The sequence below is a fragment of the Drosophila ficusphila genome, unplaced genomic scaffold, assembly GCF_018152265.1.
Source record: "Drosophila ficusphila isolate 14025-0441.05 unplaced genomic scaffold, ASM1815226v1 contig_198, whole genome shotgun sequence".
In the NCBI taxonomy this organism is placed as follows: Eukaryota; Metazoa; Arthropoda; class Insecta; order Diptera; family Drosophilidae; genus Drosophila; species Drosophila ficusphila.
Genome location: NW_025064092.1, coordinates 10,840,441 through 10,866,005, shown reverse-complemented (window position 1 = coordinate 10,866,005; position 25,565 = coordinate 10,840,441). Strand labels below are relative to the sequence as shown.

Genomic DNA, 25,565 nt, shown 5'->3' with positions numbered 1-25,565 from the left:
GACACCTTTTATTCATTTAAAGGCAAATCAATGGTTTTCATTCGTTTAAACTCGAGTGATTGGGAATGATTATGGCGACTCGGTTGTTGATTGTTAAGATAATAAATTTGAAATGCGGATCCCGTATCTGCGATGGAATATTTACAATTCTTTTTATTTGCCAAAACAATTCATAAGGGATGTTGCAATTTATAGATATAACATAGATATTTTGAAGATGCTCTCGAACTCCACTTAAGGTGATTCATTACAGCAATATCTTTATTTTTGAGGGCCTGTTGTTCAACATCAATAGCTCTCCATTGGAATTGGCACGTGCCCACTACCAGGCCCACTTTCTGGCCGGGAATTATGCAATTTAGAGCCCAACCCTCAAGAGGGTCGACGTTCAAGGTGTCCATGCGGGAATCCAAACAATGACTGGCCTACAAGTCAGTTGGTGTTGTGGCTTATCGCCACTTGATAGTGCTCCGTCTATATAGACTATATAGACCGATCACCAGTGGGTGTGCGTTCGGTTCGTGTCACGATGATGGATGACGGTTGAGGGATCACGAACCGGGGATCACGAGGCGAAGGATCGCGAGTCGAGTGAATATAGAACGTCTTATCGTTCGGATTGCGTGCTCTGACGTAATTCGGGAACACTAATTGGACGCGATGCGAAAACGTGTTGCGGCTATCAACGCCGAACCATCCGGAAAAAGGAAAAAAATCACATCGAGCGAGCGATTTGTTTGCCCTCCAATTCGATATGAAATAGCAATACCTATACTCAATGTTAGGTATTCCCGGAAACACCTGTAATTTGGAATTATTGGGCATTTGTGCGTTGTTTTCTTCGCAAATATATTTTTGTTGTGCTCCCCCACTCGAGATAAGAATATCGCCGGTGATATAATTCCCCTCCAGCAAAGTGGAAATCAAGAGGAGTGACTTTTTACACCAGAAGCATTCGAGTGATTTGTTGTCGAACAGAAACGATAAGGTTTTTGCATTCAATTGCCAGTGACCGATAAAGGGATATTTGTCATTAGTATGTGTTTTTACGTATTTGAAGAGGTAAATAGAAAAATTATAACAAAAAAAAAAGGAAAGAGTGACAGAATCGTTGAAAAGTTAATCAAATGTCTTATGCCTTTATTCTAATCGTTAAGTCTCCTGACTTTTGAAGTGTCAACCTTGGAGTTGCCCAAAACGCAGATAATGTCGAGTACTACCAGAAGTTTGATTTGCTGAAGAATGTGATCCAACAATTGCTCGGAAAAAATAGCAAAAAAACATCAGCAAATAAGTGCAAAATGGAGAAAGATTACAACCCACAGTAAGTTGGCAAATCGCCATTGAATTTATAGGCAAAACCGCAACTTTAATAAGTATTATAAGTATAATACTTATACTTATAATAAGTATGTATTATTCGAATGATTTCAAATACGCCTTAATAGGCGGTTCAACGAAGTCCCCTTTTGATATGCTATAAAATATTTTGAGTTGCAAAATACGTAGCCCACCTTTAAGTGTTCAATAATATTAAACCCACTCTCCATTAAAAAACATCCCAAATATATGAAAAACCACCATTTCATTTTGTGTTTTGTTCGAATTTTAAATGTTCATTGGTTTATTTGTTCTTTTTGTAATGTGACATTCTTAAGTACAACATTTAGCTGCTAGTTTAATATATGTATATATGTGTTTCTGTATAAACGAGTTAAAATTCAAGTAGTTCTTATTATTTCCTCGTGTAGTTTTACGAACTACGAACAATTTACGAGTTTGTCATCTGTTTGTCATCTGCTTGTCATCTGTTTGTCTGTGTGTGTCGTTTATTATTATTACGGTACATTATGTCTTTACTTTTAAATGTTTTAGTTATTTCAAAAAAATTTCCACTTGGGGGGCTTAATAGTTATAATATATATATATATATATATACTTTTGTATACGGTATAGTTAATATAATTGTTTTGTCGAATATATTCCCTTTGTTTGTTGCTTGCTATTTAAACTGTTCGTTTGTTCCACTAAACTTGTTCTATGTATGAATGTATATTGCTTTTAGGTATGCGTTAATTTGTAGGCAATTTGTAGTACTTACTTGTCGATTTGCTTCTTTATAATTATAATTCTGTTTTTATTTTCTCTGTCGTTTTAGTTGGTGTTTGGTTTTTAAAAAATCTTTCAATGGGCAGTTCACGTTTCACATACAATCTGTGCCATCCGATCGAGTGTTAACCTCACTAAGCAAAAAAAAAATTACTTCACCTCTATGGGCGGTCGTATGTCCTCATCCTGGTAGTTCCCATTCCCTTAATTCTATGTATACATATCTCTATAATATTATTTCTTGAATTGTATATAATTTGTCGGTGTTTATTTTTTATTTTTAAGATGAAAGATGAGCGCTACAAGGGGCACTACTTTTGGGGAGAGGCAAAGGGGGAATATAGCAATTAGTTCTTCGAAATTGAAACCAGAAAATAATACCAAATAGTTCCACGGGATTAAGCGCCTTTAAATCTGTCTAACTCTGCTTCTACGGAAACAGAAAAAGAATACATCTATCTGAATCTGAACCTATATCAGGGTATTACTAACATCCGCTTTATTGAGGTTCTTTTTAAGTCGTTTGTTTTTTTGTTTGTTTTTCTTGTATAATATTTTTTATATAAAAAACGCTCTCATTCTTATGCTAGAAAAAAAATTGTTTGCATATTTCTGGTATTTTGGTTTTTCTTTATAAAAAGATCTTTACCTTCTAGACACTTCAATATAAAAAAATGTATAATGTATATTTCCGTTACTTAACTCTTTTCATGCTTTATGTTTTACTGAACAACATTTTTAATGTATTTGTGATTAAGTTTTTTGTGAGGTTACCATGTTTTACGTTATTTATTAAAAATTCCAAAAAAAAAACTTCAGTTTCTGCGTCTTCATTTCGATCTCTGTATTACAACAAAATTAGCTTGGCTGCTTATGAGTAAAGAAAAAAATTGTCTAAAGGTTTACGAGAAAAAAAAATAGTTTTAAAAAAAAACAAGTTTCTATATGATTTCTTTTTTCACATGCTCAAAAAATAGTCACAAAAAAACTAACAAATATTTATTTTTGGTTTGCCTTGGCCTAATCTAATTACACGAGACAAAAAAAACGCATGCAAAGGTGCTGAAGGAATGATTTCTCCTCCAATATATCAGATATTTGTTAGGTATATCCGCTTATTCACTAAGGCTACATTGGTTGAGACTATTTGCTTTCGATTTAAGTGAGTTTGACACCGCCATCCCGATTGGATGGGGCTTTAGAATGAATCTCGCTTACATATTGATTTAATAATCGCTTTCGACTTGTGTATAATTATTTGGTTTCGCTAATAGATATATATATATATGGTTTTGTTTTTTAAATCGTTATATTTTGTATTCAGCACAACCAAACTGTAAGTGTTTACTGTGTCTGCTTCTTGCCTTGTCGCTAGTTTCGCTTAAAGCTAGAATATGGAAATTATTTTTAATTCGTTGACTCAATACGCCACGCACACTCCGGAAAAGCATAATCATAAATCTAGTGATAGTTTTTATCATAAATATAAATAAAAAGAAAACTCAGGGGTAACGTTGCTTGTGTTGAAGGTTTTTATTTAGTTCACTTAAATAATGGTTTTCTTATTTTTTTTGTAACTTTTGTTTTAAGCCAGAGACATGGTAGTAAAGTAATAAAATAAAATTTAATTTCCTTTTTTTTTTGATTTTTGACAAATTAAAAGTTTACACAATTTTTTTTGATTACAAGTAAATATTAAAAGTATTGATAGAATTAAGCAAAAAAATCATCGCATATTTTGGAGTTTTAATATTGGGCTTCTCTTCCATTACTTTATGCACCTACACCGAAAAATATTTGTTGTTTGAAGTTGGAGTGACTGACCGGATTCGAAAATCGAAAATCGTGGTAAATAAAAATAAACAAAAACGTAAAATAAAAACACAAAGTTAAAAGAACTATGTGGAATTTTTCAAATGAAATCAATTCTAGAAAATAATGCCAAGTCACTCCACGGATTTTGCGTGCCTTTTTTATTCCCTTGTTCTATTTTATCTACCTTTTACTCTTTCCTCTGATTTACGTTTTGTCGGGCTGTTTATCACGTTTCTTTCTTACTCTTTTTTTTTGTATGTTGTTTTGTTTCGTTTTTCTTGCCGATACATGCTCAAGTTCTTTTGTTAAATAAACTAATAAAAAAAATGATTTCAAAAAAAGTGTTTATAGTTATTAAAAAAAAACGTACGTTTCATTATAGCTATGAAAAAAAAGGGTTTGTTTTATAATTTTGTCTGGGTCTCTTTCTCCTTCTCCTACTCAAGCATATTTCTAGCTAAGTGTTTCGTTTTCGTTTCGTTAAATATATGAATAAACAGCCTGAAAACTTGAGCATGTCCAGCCAAGTTTAGCCATTTCGTTACGTATAAAATAGACAAAAAAATTGGGTATATAAATTATGAAAAAAAATATATATTCATATATCTGGATTAACTTCAGCTATAAACATACACGATGCCCGTGTACGTTTCTGCGGCATAGTTTGCGCCAAAAAAATCAGTTTCAGACACAGAGAAAAAAAAAACAATCAGAGCTTATGTCTTCACGCCTACAATGCTATATAGTTTTAGATATATTATTATGTGTGTGTTCTTGTATAGTTTATATTTTGTTGTATATATTTAATTATGATTACACGTTATAAATATGTGACAAAAAAATGTGTTTCTCTTAGTTTTTTTTCTCTTCTAAGTTTAAGCAAAAAAAAGATCGGCTTCCTCGTCGAGTTATATATATATGATTAATTAATATTGATTTGTATACATATACGTGTGTTGCCTTATTGCTAGCTACAAAAAGAAAAAAAAGATTTCTCTCTCAAAAAAAAAGCACAAAAAAACCAACTACAACATAAGGGTTAGAGTGAGGAACGTACGAAAAAAAAAAGAAGTAGGTAATTAATTCTTGGGGTTTGAGAACATACAAATTTGGATTTTTGTATATGGTTTCGATGGATGCTGATACTACGATGATCAATATTAGGTATTCATAGTTTTTCATATATGTATATATAAATTGTTGTTATATTTAATTTCTTATTTGAAGATTGCCCTCATCATACGCTTTTCAACTCTCTGGTTATGTACGCCATAAGAATCCAACATTTGCGGGGTTTGGGGATGATGCCGTTGCCGTTGCCGTTGATAAAGTGCAAGTCGACGCCGCTGCTGATGATGATGATGTTGTTGTTGATGCCGCTGTAGTGTTGTTGAAGCCGGTGTTCAGATGCAGCTGCTGCAGCTTCAGTGTTTGCTCATGCAGTTCTTGCTCAGTTGTGGGCATGTTGAAACTGAAGTCGTGTTGCGGCGATTTCTGGTTATTGGCGTTGGAGAGATGGTTGGAGCTGTTGGAATTGCTGTTGCTATTTCCAACCATGTTGTTGCAGTTCTTGTTGAAATTACCGCTGCCAGCTGCATTTTTGGGGAAGTTGCCGCTGCCAGGTGCATTACTATAGTTTCCGTTGCTGTTGGTGTAATTGCTGCTGCCAGAAATATTGTTGGTGAAGTTGCTGCTGCTTGTCGCAGTGTTGGAAAAGTGACCATTGTTTGTGGAGTTATTGCTAAAATTTGCACTGCTTGCGGGATTGTTGTTGTGGTTCCCACTTCTTGTGGGGTTGCTGGGAAAACTGCTGCTGGCGCCATTACTTGCAAAAGCGCCAGCGTTGTTGTAACTGCCACTTAAACAATTGGAGAGATTTGAAATGTTGTTAAAGCCGGAATTACCAATCGCAAGCAGTTGACTGCCCAAACTGCCACTGCTGCCATTATGGTGTGGTTGTCGTGATTGTTGTTGAAACGGCGGCGGCGAGGGCATTGTCAACGGCAGTTGTTGCTGCGATTGTTGATCCTGCGGTTGTTGAAGTTGCAATTGCTCCTGAAGATAGTGTAGTGCAGCAACTCCGTTCTGGCGTATGGTGTTAAAGTTAATGCTATTGGTGTTTGTGTTGTTTATGTTATTATTGCTTCCATTCGGACTCATATTGTGAGCAGCAACATTGCCCAGGCGTTGTTGTTGTTGTTGTTGATGGTAGTTCTGGTGATAGAGTAGCATGTTGTTCTCATTACCATTGCCATTGCCAATACTATTGTTGTTGTTGTTGTTACTGGTGAAGCCCAACGCCTGCTGCTGATGTTGTAGTAGTTGCTGCTGCTGTTGCGGTGTCAATTATAAGTAAGGATAATGGTACTTCCTACGGTACAGTCCATCAAGCAAATCGGCAAAGTTATCGCCTAGATTAATTTAAGGTGCGAGAGCGAAGAAAAGTTAGAAAAATAAAACTTATTAGTAAAATATAGAAACATTTTAAAGTTATCATGCCATATATTAACAGATACATTTAAAAAAAAAACTTATTGAGTAATTATATATATATCCCTGAACGTTGCTAGAGCCCTGACTTAACTAGCCTAGGTGAGAGAGATTAATTAGGTTTAGTACTTTTTTTTAGAGTTTCTTATTGTCTTTTAGATGGTGTTGGGTTAGTGTTATTTGTTGTTTGTTTTTCTTGTTTTTTCTTTGTTACTTTTGATTTACTTTAAAGATTTTGTTGTAGTTTTAATTCAAGCTGGATTTGTAATTGCATTATTATTATTGGTTTTTGATTACAAAGGCTTTCCCACTCGATATCACACGATTAAAGGGTTTTTCGTAATTTTTCATTAGCGTGCCATGTTTTCTCTTTCTATTTTTTTTTTTTTTTGTGGAACATTTAGGACGGGAACAGGATTTGGATTGGTGTTATTAAAACAATTTGATGACTGATCTCGTGATAGTCTAATTATGTGTGTTTATGTTGTGACTGATCTGTGGGCGTATGTTAAGCACTCACACACAAATATTTAAGTGCGTTCAAAGAACAGTAGCAAGCAAAACAAGTCGGTATATAGTTTATATTAAATATCTAGTTAGAGATTTACACGGGTTTGAATTGGTTTAAGTTATTTTGAGCAAGAAACATTTACGAACTGGGGAGCGTTGATGAAGAAATTTAAGTTCACAGAGCAGACAAATCAGACCATGATGGGTTTCGATTAAACAAAAAGCTATTAAAAAAAACACTAAACAAAACTTTCGCAACATGTGGGCTCTAGGAGAACTTAGTATTTGTTTTAATACAGGGTGATTGTTAGGCGCAAGCAAACACAGCTCTGGTTAGCAGTTTAACTCATTCAAGAGCCAGCAGAAGAAATTTAGATACAATTTTTTTATGATTTAATATAGAGTTCGGATTGGGTTCGATCTAGAAGTACAATTTTTTTTTGGCATTTTTTCAATTGGAACCATTTTGAATAACGCTCTAAGCCCTTGACCCTTGCTTAAAAAAAAATCACATAAAAGCAAGATCCAAGGGCCGAAAAATTTGTTGTAGTTCGACTTTTTTCAGAGAGATGGTTTGGTAGCTGGGATGATATGAGAGAAAGTAACAAAGAAAAACATGGCACGCTTTCAAAAGAAAATTTGCATTATTTTCAAAAATTTTTCTTTTTAAATATATATTTTTTTAAGATTGATGAGCAAATTTAAAAACTGAAATAGATTATTTCATTTCTGTCTTCTCAATCATGTGGGAGCGCATGAGTGTGCGTGTGTTGTGTGCGTCTGTATAGGTGTGCTCTCTTCTTGATAGACTCTACTTATATAGAATACAGGCTCTGTTTTCGATCTCTCGGCTAGATCTGTCTTAAGGGCTCTCAAAAAATAAAAAAGCTCTATAATTAATTGCTTCCCTGCGTTAGAAAAGCAAGGTTCTATAATGATTTACGACTAGGAGTAGTTAATTAGAAATATAAGTATATAAAAAAGGAATAATTACTATCGAGACCAAAGATAGCATCGCATATAGCATCGAATAATGAGCGTAATTTTTCCATAGCTCCGTCTATAATGAAAAAAGGAACGAAACGAAAAAAAAATTGTACAACTTGGATTAGTTGCGGCGCAGATTGAGTTTTTATTTTTTTTTTTTTTTTTTTTGATTGGTTGGGTTGGTTGATTTGCTTGATTTTGGATGGGATGGGGGAATTATAAGATTGATTTTTTGGTTTATAGAAATTGTTTTTCTTTTGATTTCTTTGTCAACAACAATCAATGAAAATGAGAATCGGTCGCTTTTCCTTGGTTTGAACAAGAAAAAATGATCGGTTCGGGGTTAGTGCTGTGAGTCAACTTAAGTACAGTGTCTACGGCTTGGAAACAACAACGAATTACGATGAAAATCAAAAACTACGGTAACTTGGAAACGAGAGTCCAGAAACTAAATTTAAGCTAACAAAAATTAAACCAAACTAAAAATGAGTCATACAAATTCAAACTGTCTTCGGCGAAATTGTCCGAAGTACGAAAATATTCTTGCAATTGGATTGACGGGATCAATACGGGGATCTGTGTATCGCAAGGATATCGCTTAGTCCCTCGCATTCACATTCACAAAATCTTTAGAAAAAACGTTGCATACTTTCGGTATTCTATACGGTTTTCAGATGTAAAGATGCCTGTGAGCTTAAATAGATCACAGAAAAGTATTGTCTGACTTTCAGAGCTTAAATTATTTAAAACAAAACTAAATTAATAATTACTCCATACCGAGAAATATAGGCAGCGCTTTCGAATGAAGATAAGGCGAATATAAAACAATTTCTGGGCAATTTTCATAATTTTAAAAACAAAATATTTTTTCAAATACTCAAGAAAACATTGCAAACGACAGCATACTTTTTCTCAACTTGAAACAACAACAACAAAAAATTAAAGTTTAATTAAGGATTCAAATAAAACAAATATAGGGATATTCAAAATCTACAAAGAAGTTCAGATGAAGGTTTTTGCACATTTTTTGCTTGGCTTTTGTAAAAATGATTGTAAATGTAAATTTATAATTAAATACATGGAATTGGGTTTGCTTAAAAATCCACACTGAAAACACTGACAGGCACAGAAAAAAAAATATAGTCAAATTTTTTTATATGATGCGTATTTGTTTTGCGAGCACTAGGCAGATATGATTAACAAAAAAAGAATATAGCTTAGCACACAATTTTCACTCGAATAAATGTTATTATGAAATACACTGTCAAAAAAAGTTAAAAAAAATAGGAATTTATTTATTATTTTAACTGTTTTTATTTTGTTGGCACTTGAACCGATAAAGGGGTGAAAACGATCAGAGAGAGAGACATCAAGATGGCTATGGTTTTGTGTTTATATATCACCGTTTTATCGATCCATATAAAAAAAAACATCACATTAAAAAAAAGAAAAAAAAACAATAGGGTCTTATGAGAGGGTTTTTGAAGGTTTATTTTATGTAGGGGTGGTTGAGTGACAAGTTGTGGCAGCACCCCGTTATCGTTTCGGTTGAGTGCGCGCATACTTACCATGCGCCTTTCACTTCTTTCTAATCACTTTCACAGTGTCTCTCTCTGTGTCTCTGTCTGTCACACAGCCGTCCGCCTCTCTCTGTCTCTTGTGCCGGGGTACTGTAACTGTAACGGGAAATCTGCACTCGCGCTCTCGTTCTTACTTGCTCGCACGCACGCGTGGTAGATGGGGGATGGTGATATCCTGCCAATACTCACTCGCCGTCTCATTCTCTCGCACCCAAACACACACACATAAACCCACACACACACACAAGGCAGATTAGCAAGATCAAAAATAAAAAAGAAAAACAAAAAATAGTAGAGGAGTTGTGGGAGAAAAACTTCCCGTTGTAGGATATAACATCCAGTTGCATTTCCAACACTTTTTTTTTCAAATTTTCTTAAACTTGAACAAAAAATAAAAAAAATTTGCAGTTTTGGTTTTTGTTTTTATGTTTGTTTTGCTTTTCGCCTTTTTATTATATTCTCTGGTCACACTTTCAGGTTTTTGTTTTATATGCTTGATTTTCGATTTGAATGCTTTTAACGCACTACAAACTAAATAATTATTAAAAGTTAACGCTATTTTATAGAATAGGTTTTATAGTGAAATATATTTGTATATATAAGTATATCTAAATAGGTATTTCTTGTAAGTTTACGTTTTCTTTTTGTCAATATATGGGTAAAAACTTGATGATAGAAACAAGTTAAAAAAAAGACGGAAATTACTGCGCTTTCTTTTTGTTTTAAATTGTTATGTTGTATTATTTTCAGTGAATTGTAGTTGTTGTTGTCGCTGGTATAGATGAGCAAATTATAACAAAAAAAAATTGGCGTGATTCGATTTCGATATTTCTGATGCGTTCGGAAGATGCTGAAGAGGTGGGTGGAGCTAAAGGGGTTTCATTTTAATGCTCGGCAACGCTTTAGTAATTTTTTACTCCTTTATATTTGTATTTGTTTATTATGATTTGTTGGTTTTCTGTTATAATTCAGTTCTGATTGCTTATTTGCAATATTAATTCATCACCAGTCTTTTGTAAACAGGAAAAAAATGTTCAAAAAAATACTTCAAGAACAAAAAAAAATTGCACACTCTCCTATTTTTTTTTAAGTGGGGTTTCCTTTGCATATAAAGATATATATAGTATATATTTAATGGGTTACTTTTTATTTTTATTAGGTCGAGGTCGATCAGTCCTTGTTTGGTTTATTAATATATATTTCTCATTATGTGCATTTCGGTGAATTAGTTATGTAACAAAATTACAGCTTAACAATTTCTCATTTCGCTGTGATTTTATTCTTCTTCAGAAAAAAAAAAACAGTTCCAATTTGGAACACACACACTTTAAAAAAATGTTCAAAAAAAATGGTCGTTTTAGCCAACACTTTACGCGAACTTTTTTAAGTGCTATTGAACCGTTTTGCCTGTTTGTTTGTGTGTGTTGTAGCTTGGTGTGGGTAAGTGTGTTTGTAGTTGTGAAATAAAAGCTCAAGTTTTTAACCTAACAAAAAATGTTGATATCTTTCATTTCTTTTTAAGTTTTAAGTTAGTATCTAAATACATGTTTTTTTTTTAATTTTTTCAAAATATTAGTTTTTTTTTTTTTTTTTAAGAATTTTGTATTAATTTGTAATTACACTAATAAAAATTAAAAAGTATAATTCAATTTTGCCATTCTTTTCAAATATACCTTATATGTATTAGTATAATACATATGAACGGTTTTTAAATTGCAACAATCATTGAATCATTTTTGATAGTTAAGATCAAATCATAAAACTAAGATTTTGCTGTTGGTTGTTAGTGAGTTATTTGTTTGTTGTTTGTTGAGTTGGTTTTTGTAGACTATGTTTTGTTGTTGTTGTTGTTGTTTGTTGATTACCAAAAAAAACAAAATATATCAAAGATTTAAGATGGATAACACTACCGACTGGTATATATAAACTATATACCCATCGAAGTATGTTTATGAATATTTTTTGTGTGTGGCTTGTGTGTTTCATCTTGTATGCGTTTCTGGATTATTTTTGTTTTTCAGATAAACTTTTTGGCATCAAAATAGGGATGCGAGTTTTGTAAGCGTTGCTGTGATTTTATAGATCTACCTCTGTGCACCAAGTTGTTGAATCCGGCGGCCATATGTGGTGGCGGTGGTGGCGGCGGCGGTGGGACACTTGGCGCAGCCACGCCCATCTGCGACATAAAGTGCGCCGCCTTCGCCTTACCGTGCTCCTCCGCCAACCGGACGGACAGCGGCTGCGATCCGCCCTCGGGTATTACGTTGTTCAACGCCGATATGGCCTCCTGGGCCTCCTCGCGCTTGTTGTACCTGTTTTCAGTTTGTTTTTGTTATCGATCAAAAGTACACACCGTAGATGGCGAATGAGCGATGGTACGACAAAAAAAATGAGAGAAAAGAAAAAAAAAACACGTGATAAGCCGAGTGTCGAAAATAATAAAGGCACATTTGAACACGGCCAAGAAAAATACATTCAAGAGTCCTGCAAGTCGAAATTTTAATTGCAAATTCTTAATAAAGTTACAAAAATTTCAAGGATTTCGACTACAAAGCATTCGACTTACAGAAGCCCGATTGTATTTTTGAACATAATCTCTAGCCAGTTAATTGCTCATCATTATTATAATATAATAAATTATATTTAGGACTCACCGAACGAATGCAACACCTCGTGGACGACCGGTGAGCTTGTCACGCAAGATATTCTTCTGCACAATGGAACCGTATTTGCCAAAGATTGTATCCAGCTGATCGTCGGTTATGGTGCGCGGCAGATTGGTCACATACAGATTGGTGTCCTTAATCGATTCCCCGCCAGGGCGAGCATAGGATACCTATTGGAAAATACAGCATGGATTAGTAATTGCTACTTTATTAAACGAAGTGTTCTGAAGAACCTACCTTGAGCCGCTTGTTGCGCACTGTGATGCCATTCAGCACTTTAATCGCACGCTGCGAGTCCATTTCCGATGTGAAGTCCACGAAAGCATAACCAAAACTGTAGCCAGTCTGTGGGATATATTTAAAAAACTGATCAGTTGAGGAAAGCAAAGACAGCACTCGGATCACCTACCTTATAGTCTCTCATGATTCTGCACGTGTTAATGGGTCCGATGGCTCTGAATAGGGCGTACAGCTCGCGATCGGTCATATCCTGGGGCAAGTAGTTGACAATCAGGTTGGTGTTGCTCGCCCGCGGATCGTTCATGAGATCATCGCTACCGCCGCTGCCCAGCGACAGGCCGCACAGGTTGTTCAGCGAATTGTTGCTGGCCATCGGCGGCAGATGGCACATGTTGCCGCCGCCAAGGTTGTTGGCACTACCGCCATTTCCACCGCTTCCGCCGCAGCCGGGAAAATCATTGTAACCGCGACGCGACGAGGAACTTGGAAATGAAAATTCTGTATCCTGTGGCGAAAACGCATAACGTGACTGTAATCAGATTAACCATACAAAGATATTCTAGTGTTGTGAGAAGGCCTCATATCGCTTGTCTTGGGGGTTGATTATTAGTAGATTGATTGGATGGTTCGGTTTTTAGCTGGCTGCTGCTGCTTTGGTTGTTTCGTTTCTATCAATGTCACGATATCTTTAGATCGATTTATACATATGCACATATGTATGTACATCGATCGTTGCTTTCGGGCAGCAACAACAACAACACACAACTTAGTTAGTAGATGAGGTGACGAAGGCTCGAAGTGGCTTAAAACGTAGAAATCTACGACAAAACGCTAACGGTAACAATATTCCAAATGCAAATTTCCCGAAAAATCGTTCTCTTTAATTAATATGTTGCGATTAGTTTTTAAGGCGTGCTTGAAACTCGAGTGCAGCGATTTTGTATTGTATTTAATTTTTGATTTGAGCATTAGAGGTCAGAACATTCTTTTGCTTATAACTTCCGTGTGTTTGTATTATTTGTCTGTGTGAGCTAAATGGCATTCACGGGGTTGCAAAAACCAAAGGCGAAAAAACATGGAATTCCAAGAATGCATAAAAAGTTGCTTTTCCTTCTTTAGTGTTCTTAAGCTTCTTTAGTGTGTCCAGAGTAGTAGGTGTTTTTTTTTTTGTGTTTTTATTCGAGGGTGAATTCTGTAAGGGTCTCAGTGTCATTGAGGAAAGTGTAAACACAGTGCGAGGCAAAAATATTGGCCGAGTACAAAATAAACGCATTAATTTTAGATGGATAATGTTTTTTCAAGGTTTTGTTATTTACAATTGATGAAATTGTTATTTCTCATTTCGTGAATGTTTTGAATTAAGTGGTTAAAGTTATCATTACGTTATATGAAGCAATGACCTTGAGGGTTTCCAATTTTCTGCCCGTCACTGTAAAACAAAAGTGCGCAAAGCGCCAAACGGAAGCCGAAGCTGAAGCAGAAACGGAAATGGAAATGGAAACGGATAAGAGACGGACAAGGTGGAACGGTGACACCTAAAGGTTTTCTATTAAGAATAGTGTTTGCTTTCCATGGTTCATGCAGGTGTGTTCGATTTTTTTTTTTGCTTATTTTGTATTTCTGTGTTGCATTGTTTAGATATTTCTATTTAGGGGTTTTGTATTTTTTAAATTGTTGTTTGTGTTGTTGTTGCTGGTTAGTTTTTGTTTGGTTTATGTTTACTTTGTTTATGTTTGTAGTTTAAATTGAAACTTTAGGCTTTTATTTTTATCACTAAACCATAATGAAATTGTTCAGCATCCACAAAACATAATTCTGTTAAGTATTAAGTATTTGTTTGTTTTTCAAAAGCGTGTGTCCCCAGAGCGTTCATGAGACAAACTCAATAACATACAACTATTAAAACTAAAGGGCATAAAATTTATAATATTATTATCGTTATAATTATCAAAAAAAAAAACGAAACCAAACAAAACAAAATACAAAAGTTAGTCAATATCAAATGCATTGCTTTCGATTTGAATTAAAATTTGTAGATTTTTTCACTGTTCTCTTGTTTGACTTTGCTTTCATGCAATTGAAAATGGAAATTTGTCGCTAACAATAATTATAAATTTCAGGCGTTAAACTAGACACAAAAAGTGAGGTATACTAACCATTCCGGATGGTAGAGAATGGGACATGCCAAATCCACGCCCTCCGCTATGAGATGATGCGATGTCATTAGGAAAGAAAAAAATATCGATTAGCTCTTCAGGAAATGATATTGTTTTTTTTTTTTGTTTAAAAAAATATGTACTAGTAAAAGTATCAAAATTATACGTATAAAGCGCAATTTACAATCTTTTGTTAAATATTTTAAAAATGTTTAAAAAATGTTTTGGCGTCGGATGATTTTACGTTATTTTCTTAACACTAACTTAAGCTTACGGCTAGGCTAACTTATTTATAAAAATGGCTGCGTATTATAAGATTGCTATGATAGAAAATTCTCAATTTACTTATATTTAACAGACAAAACTATTATTGGTTCAAAAGAGAAGACTTGAAATTGTGATTTTACGGATTTTGTAGTTTCTTAGGAACTATAACATGGCTGACCTTTTGTAAGACCCCTCAGTTATAGTCCCCTTGAATACTGCAAAAACCAATTCGCAATTAGGGTAAAAGCAAAGTATTTTCACTTTAAATGTTAAGAAAACATGATGTATTTTTTTGTTGTACTTTCGATTCACCGAAAAAAAATTTTAAAAAATAATCATGGGATTAACTCTGAACCCATTTTTAATTCCAATATCGGACACTTCGTTGTAGCACATTTTCACTTTAAAAAAATAAAAAAAAATTATCACTTTTCGCACTTTTTTTTATCACATAAACAAAAAAGTATATAAATTTGGAATAGGATCTGTTCGCCTTCCCACGTCGAATTTTGTTTGCAGATCAAGCATATATTTATGTCTACGTTAGGGCTTATATTGATTTGTATAGTATTTTTAAATGATGTTTCCCCAACATACTTTTATTTGTCTATAATAGTCTTAGAGTCTTGTTACTTACAGGGCGTTGGTGGCGTCCTCGATTCAAAAACATTTCGTTTCGTAGACGAGGAGCCGCTGGGGGGCGGAGCAGGCGCGTTTGCCCCCCCGTGCAAATTAAAACTACATACTATCTAAAGAGTAAGTGAGTGTCTTTAGCTATTAGACGATTTCGGTCGGTGGCTTCTTCTTTCTGGGCTGTGGAAAAAAATGTCTACACTCGATTAAAATCAGCTGCATTACAACGTCGATGATTGGGCGTTACATAATTTTGCTTGGATAGGGAGTTTTTGGTTTTTGTAGATGATTTGGAGTGTGTGTGTGTGGTCAGGGTTCTTAAAATTTCGTTTTTAGTTGCCACAATATGTACGAAAAAGAAATGGGGCTAAAACATCTCATTTTTTTGCTGGCAAGGGCTCACTTGGATTTTGTGTTTCCTTTTTTTTAGTTTGCACATAAAAAAAATATTTAAAAAAAAGGTAGACTTCGGTGGCAAGATTCGCCTCTTTTATATTTTCACAGTAAAAAAAATGTAAAAAAAAGTTTAGGGAGACCCTAAAAAGTTAAAATATGCGTTGAGAAGGTCACTGTGCGCTGGCGTTGATTGTTGACATTGTTGATTGATGCAATGCTGTTGCTCTGCTTGCGGTTTTGATGTTGTAGTAGTATTTTTGTAGTTGCTGGGCCCCCGATGACCTTGAGCAAATGTTGCATTTGCATTTCGCCTTTTGGCTTTTTTCATTTTTGCTGCTACTCTCGATTAAGATAAGGAGAAATAGACAGCACAGTGATTCAAAGAGGGAAAGAGTGGGGTATAAACAATTTGTCGGCTTGATGCATCGGGATATGTGAGGGATGTGTATTTGGGGGGCTGGAGTGAGATGGCGACGCAATAACCACAACAACAACCGGTGCTTAAGGCTAGTTATAAACTGTAAAATCGTCCATCACATGGCGTGGGAAAGAGACAGACATACGTACATAACTTAAGGCTACTGCATGTCAAGGTCCTGACACAATTTCCACCCAGCACGTGATACACTAAATTTTGAGAGAGGGGAGGGCCTCGTGTGGTTGCTCTGTTTACATTTCATCGACTGCTGAATAATGGTGCCATAAATTATACGACCCCAAAGAAGAGAAAAAGAAGCAGAGCTCATAAAAATGTCACGAATACTGCTTCGTTTTCTCCATATATTATATGTCCTATGATGATTTTATAAAAATCAGACCATGGCTTGACCTCACTCTTCTTTTTTTTTGGCAGCAAAAAACAGTCAATTTTTCATTTCTTAGGCAAATCCTAAAACTTAAAGCTTAATCGGCGATGACTTTTATATGAACAATGCGGGGCGAAATAAAGTAAAACTCACAAAAAAAATCAACAAAAGGCAATTAAAGCAAGAAAGTAAATACTTTTTAGTTTAGTTTACGCCAAGCAATAAGTGTGGTACAGAAAAAAAGTAAAGATAAAAAGAGAGAGGTAGAGTTACAAGAACATTTACCGGTACATTGTGAGACTGTTTAAGTTGCACAATCCGCACGATGAGAACGTTTTAGGGCCGTTTCTATAATCCTTTTGCCACAAAAGAATTGCACTGGTGCAGATACATTTATCTGCCTTCGTCTACGCGTGAATATATAGAGATATAAGAGCTCCGATTCCCAGCGGGATCAAAACTTTTTTTGTGGCCCAAACATGGCGCGCTCGCTCTTTGTAAATGCAGTTTGATCTTATAAGTGGTATATATATATATATTTATATATAAATATGGAAGATTGCGTTTCTCTACGTTGTTTCACGTTGCTCGGTTAACATTTTTGCTATTGCTTATATTTTATCACATACAACTGTAAATATAGGACAAAAATAAAGCATGTCGCGATTACGAAAACACACAGACGGCGATCAGCTGATTTCGGGTGAGAGTATGTGCGAGTGTTGGATTTAATGCAATCGCATGAATGTATGCTATGAAAAATGGCATAACACAAACGTAACATCTAGAGCGAACGATATATGACAGTACAGCTAATGAGAGACCTTCGATTTAACAAAAATAACATCATTCTTTACAGGGGTATACTGTGAATAAATTAACATTGTCTAAGAAAAAAGAAAGAAAAAAATACATTTGGGAATGGAGCTTTTAGGGATGGACTGTACTTATACCGGGTGTTCCCCCAAAAACGATTGACTGTTTTTTGCTGCTCTGGCTCGCTATCTATTATGTATACGTGTGTTCGTTTATATCAATTGCTTTTGTTGATAATCGGTTATTGGTTTTTTATCATTGATTGCACCATCGAGTACATATAACATTTAATTATACTTATATAAATCCTCCATGCTGTGGTTGCGGTTATTGTTATCCATTCCTGTGGCTGTTGTCGTTGGATTTCTTTATTTCTCTGACAATATCAGAGCACATAAATAAAACAAAGAACGACGTGAACTAAAAAACTAAACAATGTGTTTGGGTGTGCGAATATGATATGAATAAGGGGTACATAAGGGGTAAAAGCACTCAATATAATTTATTTGTTAAGGCAGCTCGACATCGACCCCAAATCGATAATAATCTCAAGATCTTATTGACTGGCAATCGACATCCTTCCCTGCATACACATACCAATGCACCAAAGCCTTTAAGTTTTGCTAATTAAAAACAGTTTCGACAATACAAAAAAAAAAACGTAACTTTCATAACTAAATAACCCTAAGTCTAAGCAAAAATTGACGTTGCCTGTATATAAATTTCCAGCAACAGGATATTCTTCTTCGTACAAACTATTAAAAAAAAAGGTTGGGTTGGTATTTTGTTCGTTCGCCAAAGAGATCTGGGTAGCAAAAAAATTAGGTAAGCACTTTATCATCTTTGTTTTGTGTGTTGCGTATGGGGGGAAAGGAAAGGAGGTGGGGAAAAGGGAAATACAGTCGAAATTCTTTTATTTTAAATATATTTCTATATATTTTCAAAAACTTTATTAAACATTACTTGCTTTAAAATAAATTATATTCTTTTTGTACATTTAATCTTTTGTTGTTTAAAGGTGGCACTAGACTGATTTGTAATATAGAAGTTCGACTGAATGTTTGAGTTTGAAATTTAAATAAAGATCAAGGTTCAACACAAAAGGATATGGGGCGAATGTGGCTGACGGAACGCAAGAACTCAAGTTTAAAAATTTACCTCGACTTGTTGTTGTAGCCATATGGGGGATAACCACCGTTATTATTATTACTACCGGGATTATTGTTGCCGTACATATCCTGAGAGTTGCGAGTGTGTTTTTCGAATCAACAAAAATAACACCCTCGGTCGGATGTGAGTGTTGGGTTTTGGGGGAAAAAGGATATGAGGTGAGTTAAGGCTGGAGAGCGATCTTTTTCGATCTCTTCCTCGACTGTTGGCGCTCAGCGCTCTCAGCTGGCCTGCTGCTGTTGGGTTTTCGGCTGAATCCCTTCTGTCTCTCTTCAAATTTATCGTATTGCTCTTGCTGTTGTACTAATGAAGTTGTTGTTTTATTCCTTTCGCTTTTTACATATGTGCACACACTGTGCTTCTTAATTCCTATGGTTTTTCTCTTAGTGTGTTGGAGGCGCGCTGTTGTAGTTGTTGTAGTTGAAGAGATGATAGAGTTGTTGTTGTTGGTACTAAGAGTTGATTGATTCAGTTTAGTTTTGAATTATTTGAATTTCCCCTATTTTGGGATAGGTGGGGGTTATACTACATTATAAGGTTAAAATAAAACATGGCAAAGACGTGAATTGTGTGCGACGCGATTGAGTGAACGAAATGAAGAACTAATACAAAACATGTTCAAAAATTCCATTGTAACGTATTGAGCTGAGTTTATGCGCGTGTGTGCGTGAGTATTTAAAGCTAGAATTCTCCGTTTAAAAACTTATCAAAAAACCATCATACTAAATATTTATATAAACCTGAATATTGTTCATACATTATTCCAAATATTAAGCCTATCTTCAAGCACCTTTAAAAGATTTTTCCAACAGAAATAAATCATTTTTTAAAGTACACCAACCCCGCCATTTAAATAACATTGAGACTTAAACATTTAACACTTTGCATACAGTCGATATCTTAGCAATAAATTACCATCACAAATTATGAAGCCAAAACACAAGTAAATAAGCTGCGCTTTTATACAATAATTAGACAAGCAATCAAGTGAAACAATATAACCCGACATACCTGGCCATCTTAAAGTTATAGTATGACGACATGGTCGAACAAGGAGTCACAGTATCAAAATTGAAATCCATAATGGGATAATCACAACCTTTTTATTTTCAACGAGTTGAATGTAAGGCACACAAGAAATCACAAGATCTTTGAACACAAGTTGGACTTGTCACGAGTGGAACTCGACTGAAGAGGTCCTGTCGACTTTCGATCTATATAAGGATCGGTCGGAGGGGTCTCGGCCTAGTGGGCGGTGGGTGGCAGGTAGAAATCGAAGGAGGCAAGGTGCGCGTGCCAGTCGCGTGTTCTACCTAAGATCCCATGGATTGAACCCGTGAGGAAGCGTGCCAGGCGTACTTTATTGGGTGGCCGGCTGCATTTCGCGGATCCCCGAATCCCCGATTCCCAGATCGCAGATTTTGGCAGGCAGATGTACTGCATTCTCGGAAGCTGGATGCCGGCAAGGTGCTAACTTTTTCTATGCCGTGTGGGTGGAAAGGTGGAACGTGGCAAGCTGCAAATTAATTACTTGGAAGCAAGCTGCATTTTTTGGTGCCTCGACATGAATTCGGTTGAATATTTCCCAGGACTAGTACGGTTTGGATTCGGGCGAAACAGATTTCTTTAATCAAAATGAACTGAATTGGGATTACCAAAAATTTAACTTGAACAAAAATATTTAAAAAAACAATCTATATCAACTATATTTAAAATAAGCCTTCATCTATCACATTCTTTTATCAAACAATAATAATAATTCGAAATAAATAAAACTAGCATGATAACCAGCATAAATACTTTACAAATCTTTTTAAAATCTTTATAAATCCAAATTATCGATTTACTTGTATCACATTATTGTATAAAATTAAATTTCCATAATCATTATCTCCGCTATAATTAACCCATAATATAATCCCATTTTCCTGCAGCCGATTGCAGCTGCCTTTTTGCTCGGATTTCGGGGAGGGGCAGGTGAAAATGTAAATATACCTCTCGCTTATAAAAAGGCCGGGTGGAAAAATCTCGCAGTCCAACTTCAAAATACCAAGAACCAGACTGTAGAAATTTCTGCAATTATTTAACAGAAACTTTTAAACAGTCAAGGTGTTCAGTTGACTCTTTCCAAGGAAGAAAGTAAGGTTTATTTATATTTTCATAAAAATAAAACTCAGTGAAGATAAGTTAAACAAATAGTTGAAATTAATTTAAAGCAAGGGTGAAATATTATTCATAAATGTTTGTTAATATTAAATTATTTGAAAACATAGGGTGCTCGTTTACCCTGGAATGGACTTCGTACAACAACACAGACATCGTGTTGCCTTGAGTTCTAATTTTAACATTCAAAGCTTGTTTGTATTAAGGGGGGGTAAGGTTTTAAAGGCCAAAAAAAGGGCCATGTTTGATTTTTTTTTGCGGCGAAATGAGTAAGTTGATTTTATTGAGCTTAATTACATGTATTTGTTTAACTTTTGAAGAGTATTAGAAAAAAAAATTATTAAAAAATATTAAAAAATAAGCCTGTGGCGGTTAATCTTCCGAAGCTCCCAAAGAAAAAGTTGTTTTGCGGTGAACATCATAGGGCGTTAACGGATCATCTTAAAAATAAATTGTGATGTGCGTTGTAAAGATAATGAATTTCCCGAGGTAATCAGGAAGAGTTTTTTTTTAATTTATTTTTTGTCTATTTTTGGGAGCACTTGAAAGTGAAAAGTGCGATTTCAGCTTAAAAAATCGCTGTTAATTTATTTTTTAAAAATAGAAAAAAATTAAAAATTAAAAAAACTCTTCCTGATTACCTGCGTATTTATGTTGAGATTTTGTGTTAAAAATTTGAAAAGGATCGGTTCAGTAGATTTTGAGTTCTGATGTTCACCGACTTTCAAAATAACGTCTTCGGCAAAATCGATTCAAAGTATTTTTATACGTGAAAATACGTCCAAATACGGTTGTTTAAAACGCTGTAACTCTGTTAGTTTGACTTTAATTGACTCAACATTTTTACACAATGTTCTCGACACATTGGTCATTCAGAAAAAAAATAAAAAAAAAATTTGTAAAAAAAAAATTTTTAAAACCTTACCCCCCCTTAATAATCTTTCAAGTTCATTAACTACCTCTTTCACAGTCCTTAAATACATATATTCAACACTATACAATGAAGCATTTCCAATGAGCTTCAATGTAATTTTGTTTATAACAGGTATCACTTTGGGATCCCCCGGCCAACTAAAAAAGAGCAAAAAACTTTTTCCATTTCAAGGGAACGAAGGAGGAGTCCAAAGTTTTGGCAACCAGGGAACAAGGAAAATGAGAAATTGCGGAGCTGAGAGAGGAAGAGAAGAAAAAGAGGAGCCAGAAAACGAGGGCAGCAAAATGAGGCGCAAAAGTGGGCGGGCCTAAATCGCTTTGGGTCGCTCAGGAACACAAAAACCAGAAGAAAGGCAGGGTGGAATGGGGTGGTACGGTCACAATTTCGAGGGCTGCTTTTCCCCCACATACAATACACAGCAGATTGCGGAAAAAAGAAAAGAAAAACAGAAGCCCATGGAAGGAAAATATATACAGAAATACATGAAACAGTGTATGTACCTCGCTTTCCAGAGAAAGAAAATGCGGAAGTAGAGAAATGAAAAGCGTCACAGACTCTGAATTCGGGAAAAAAAAGATAGGGGGAGGGGCAAAGAAAAGGGTAACCCGAAGGTCGGTCTCGCAAAAAGGGAACCTAGAAAAAGAGTAACAAAAGTCGGCTTGAGTTTCATATGCAGATGAGTGAAAGCTAAATCACTGAGAAACTAAAAACCCGAAAAAGAAAGTCCAACACGTACACTTCGAAGGAAATTTGAAAATGTCAAATTAAATTGTTGCGGCTAAATTTACTTATAAGCCCAATGACAGTGTATGTATTAAAGTTAATAGATTACTAATACTCTTTTAAAATGCTGGTATAGAAGTTATTCTCAAGCAAATTGTTTTATTTTAGAAATGCATAAATAAATAGTACATATTGTTTTTTTTGGCATACCGTGTATGCCATTCACATGTGTGTTTAATGATAAGCAAAACAGTCCAGATTTGTATTAATTTAAATGAATTCAGCATTAACTTCATTAAACCGACATTTTTCGCCAGTGTACAAAACCTAGCGCAAGAACAAAAACCAAAAACTTTACAGTTTAATAACAGTTGTCTGCTAATTTGGAGCACAGTTGTGTAAATAGAGCAGCACTATTATACACTGCTTTCTGTGTGTGCAAAACAGCTGATAAAAGTCTACTTATATATTGACAGATAACCTAGGATATATAATATATATGTACATATATCTCTGTCTAACAATCTTTCAGCTGAGAGAGTGAGTCACACGGGTGCATATGAATGGATCTCAGTCTGAAAACAAATTCACAACGGCATTGCCAGATGTAAACAACGATCTGTCGAACATTCCAGCTGATCACTCGTTTGGATTGTTTTTGTTGTCATTCAAGTGTATCCAGTTGTACGCGTGTGTTTTCAAAACACGAAATCTGAGCAAGCTTAAGAGTACAGTGGGCAATTTTAAAAAAGATAAATCCAAGAAAGGTTTACTTTAATATTTATAAAGTAATTAAACAAATCAGCATATTGTTAGATTTGAAATTCATTGAAATCGAAAAAAATTAAGTCAGTATAACTGTTGTATATCATACGCCCCACTGTACGGATTTTTTATTATTGGTCGTTGACCAAATAAGGCAAACATGGTAAAACGATCATGGGAAGTTTCGAACTTGTAATTTACGCGAGGGAACGACCTTAGTGGAATGCAAAAGGGGGAGGTGGAAATTGCTACCACCAATACAGTGTTTCAATACATTTTTACAAACGATCGTTTCGTGTCATTGCCAACAGCGAGTAGGGGAATAACACAGGGAAAGGATAAGGGGAAGAAAGAGCGCAAAAGAGGAGATGGGACGAACAGAAGAAAAATGCAGCTGCCCCTCCCCCATTGCAACCAGCTGCATCATGGAACACAGAAAAAACAGCAGCTCAACTTGGGAAAGAAAGAAACTAACTAAACTCTCTTGCTCTCTACCAGCCTAGAAAATCTCAAATCCTTTTGCTTAATGGAATAAATGAAAACCATAATATTATAAGGGCGTGTGATCGGTAAATTAAAGATAATTAACGGGAGCTCTATCTACATATGTATGTCAATATCTTATCCGCAAAATGTAACCATATGTAAAAACAAAGAACTTTAAACACGTTGCTTTCAAAGATGCATATGTATGTAACAGCTGGTAGTACCTTGGGCGACAGACGGTTGAAACAGTCGAGCACCATAAAATAGTAACAAGTTATTTCTTTGGTGCTGCTTACTACAGCAATTTTTAATACGATTCACATTGTATATACGACAAATAACTGAAAATTAATCTTTTAAAATGTTTCTCACCAAGGACATTTTTAAAAACTCTATAAATGCGCAGCAAAAAGCACATGGTGAGAAATATTGGTAAACCGGAAATATGTATACAGGATATGCATACAGTTTCTACCTAAGTGCAGCGGAACTAACAAAAGTAGAAAAAGGGAAGCAATAAAAACCTCAGGTAAGGCGACCGTGGCATTTATTACCAGAGGCGACTGTATGCATTGTTATTGTCTATTTCTACGTCATTTCTTTAAATGCCCTTGCTTTTTATTGTTTTTATTTTTTTGCCTAAAAAGCTGTATCAACTACAAACCACTTACCAATCCACTTTGTTTTTGTCTTGTTTAATATTTTTAAGTTAGAGTAGAAGTAAAATAAAATATTTAAACACTCACACACTCTGTCGTTATATATTTACTTTACAGCTTTATTTTACTACATAGTATGTTTGTATGTATAAGATGTTTAAGCGATTTTTGAAGGTATGTATATACTACGCAACTGTAACGGAAACAAAAAAGAAAAAACAAAGTGTAAGCCAAGCGCATGAATCGGTGTGCGTGTATGTGCGGGAAGAGGGAGAGGCATTGTATATATCCATACACGTCCGCTCTCTCTCAAGTAGGCACAACGGACACACGTACATACATGCGAATGACGAAGCCACAAACACCGAAAAAATAAGTACATACATAGGTTAACAACAACAGCAACGAGTGGATAGAAAAGAGAGAGAGCGACGACGTTGCCATTTAACTGCTTTGCTGTTGTTGTTGCTAGTGGTGGGAAATGCTGAATGGAATTTTACAACATGTTTTTCCCCTAGTTACTCTTGTTTTTCCACCAACTTAAAAAAAATACATACGGAAAAAAAATTAAACAAAAACAGCGAGAACTTTTCACTCGCTAGGAGTAATGTATTCGTGCCTGTGCGCAAAACCAACAAAAAAGTAAAACATTAAAAAAGAAAAGAAAAAAAGTTTATAATTGCTACTCTACTATAACTTTAAAAATGATTTATGCGTCTTTTCAGATTGTCTGCGTGTTTTCCACTATCATTTAGCTTTTCTCTTTTTGCGTTTGTACATTTCGTTTCGTTATATACACTTCACGTCACGCTAGAAACCCTGTGTGTATGTACTTCTCAATGTGCTGTCTGTGTGTATTGTTTTTTTAGGGTTCTTCATTTACGTTAGCACACAAAACACCGTCTTTGCCTTGTTTAAAACAGTTAAACTTATTCACTTTGTTCTTAGTTATTTACGTGGCGAGCACTAAACAGGGCCCCGAATCGGGAATGAAGTGAAAAAAATTACCAGAAAAAAATGCACTGCGCGACTTTCTTGAGCAACAACGGAGCAGTGTGACCCTTTCAGTTAGGGGTGGGGAAATATCAGTAGAAATATCGATGCTTAACGGCAACTATCGATGTTTACCTTTTAGGCATCGTAACTATTGTAAGTTTCTCTTAAAAATTGTCGTTTTTTTATCTTTTACGAAAA

The 25,565-nt window shown here is 35.0% G+C and overlaps 1 protein-coding gene across 1 annotated transcript; it reads right to left on the bottom strand.

The window, feature by feature from the left end:
* Positions 1-3,618: 3,618 nt before the first annotated feature.
* On the bottom strand, positions 3,619-25,418 carry LOC108092891. Its single transcript, XM_017192737.2, is given in 9 exon segments — positions 3,619-6,335; positions 7,919-7,984; positions 11,580-11,803; positions 12,146-12,327; positions 12,395-12,502; positions 12,567-12,902; positions 14,554-14,599; positions 18,630-19,093; positions 25,309-25,418. Coding segments are annotated over 8 exon segments (2,190 nt in total). The 5' UTR covers positions 18,707-19,093; positions 25,309-25,418; the 3' UTR covers positions 3,619-5,184.
* Between the last annotated feature and the right edge of the window lie 147 nt (positions 25,419-25,565).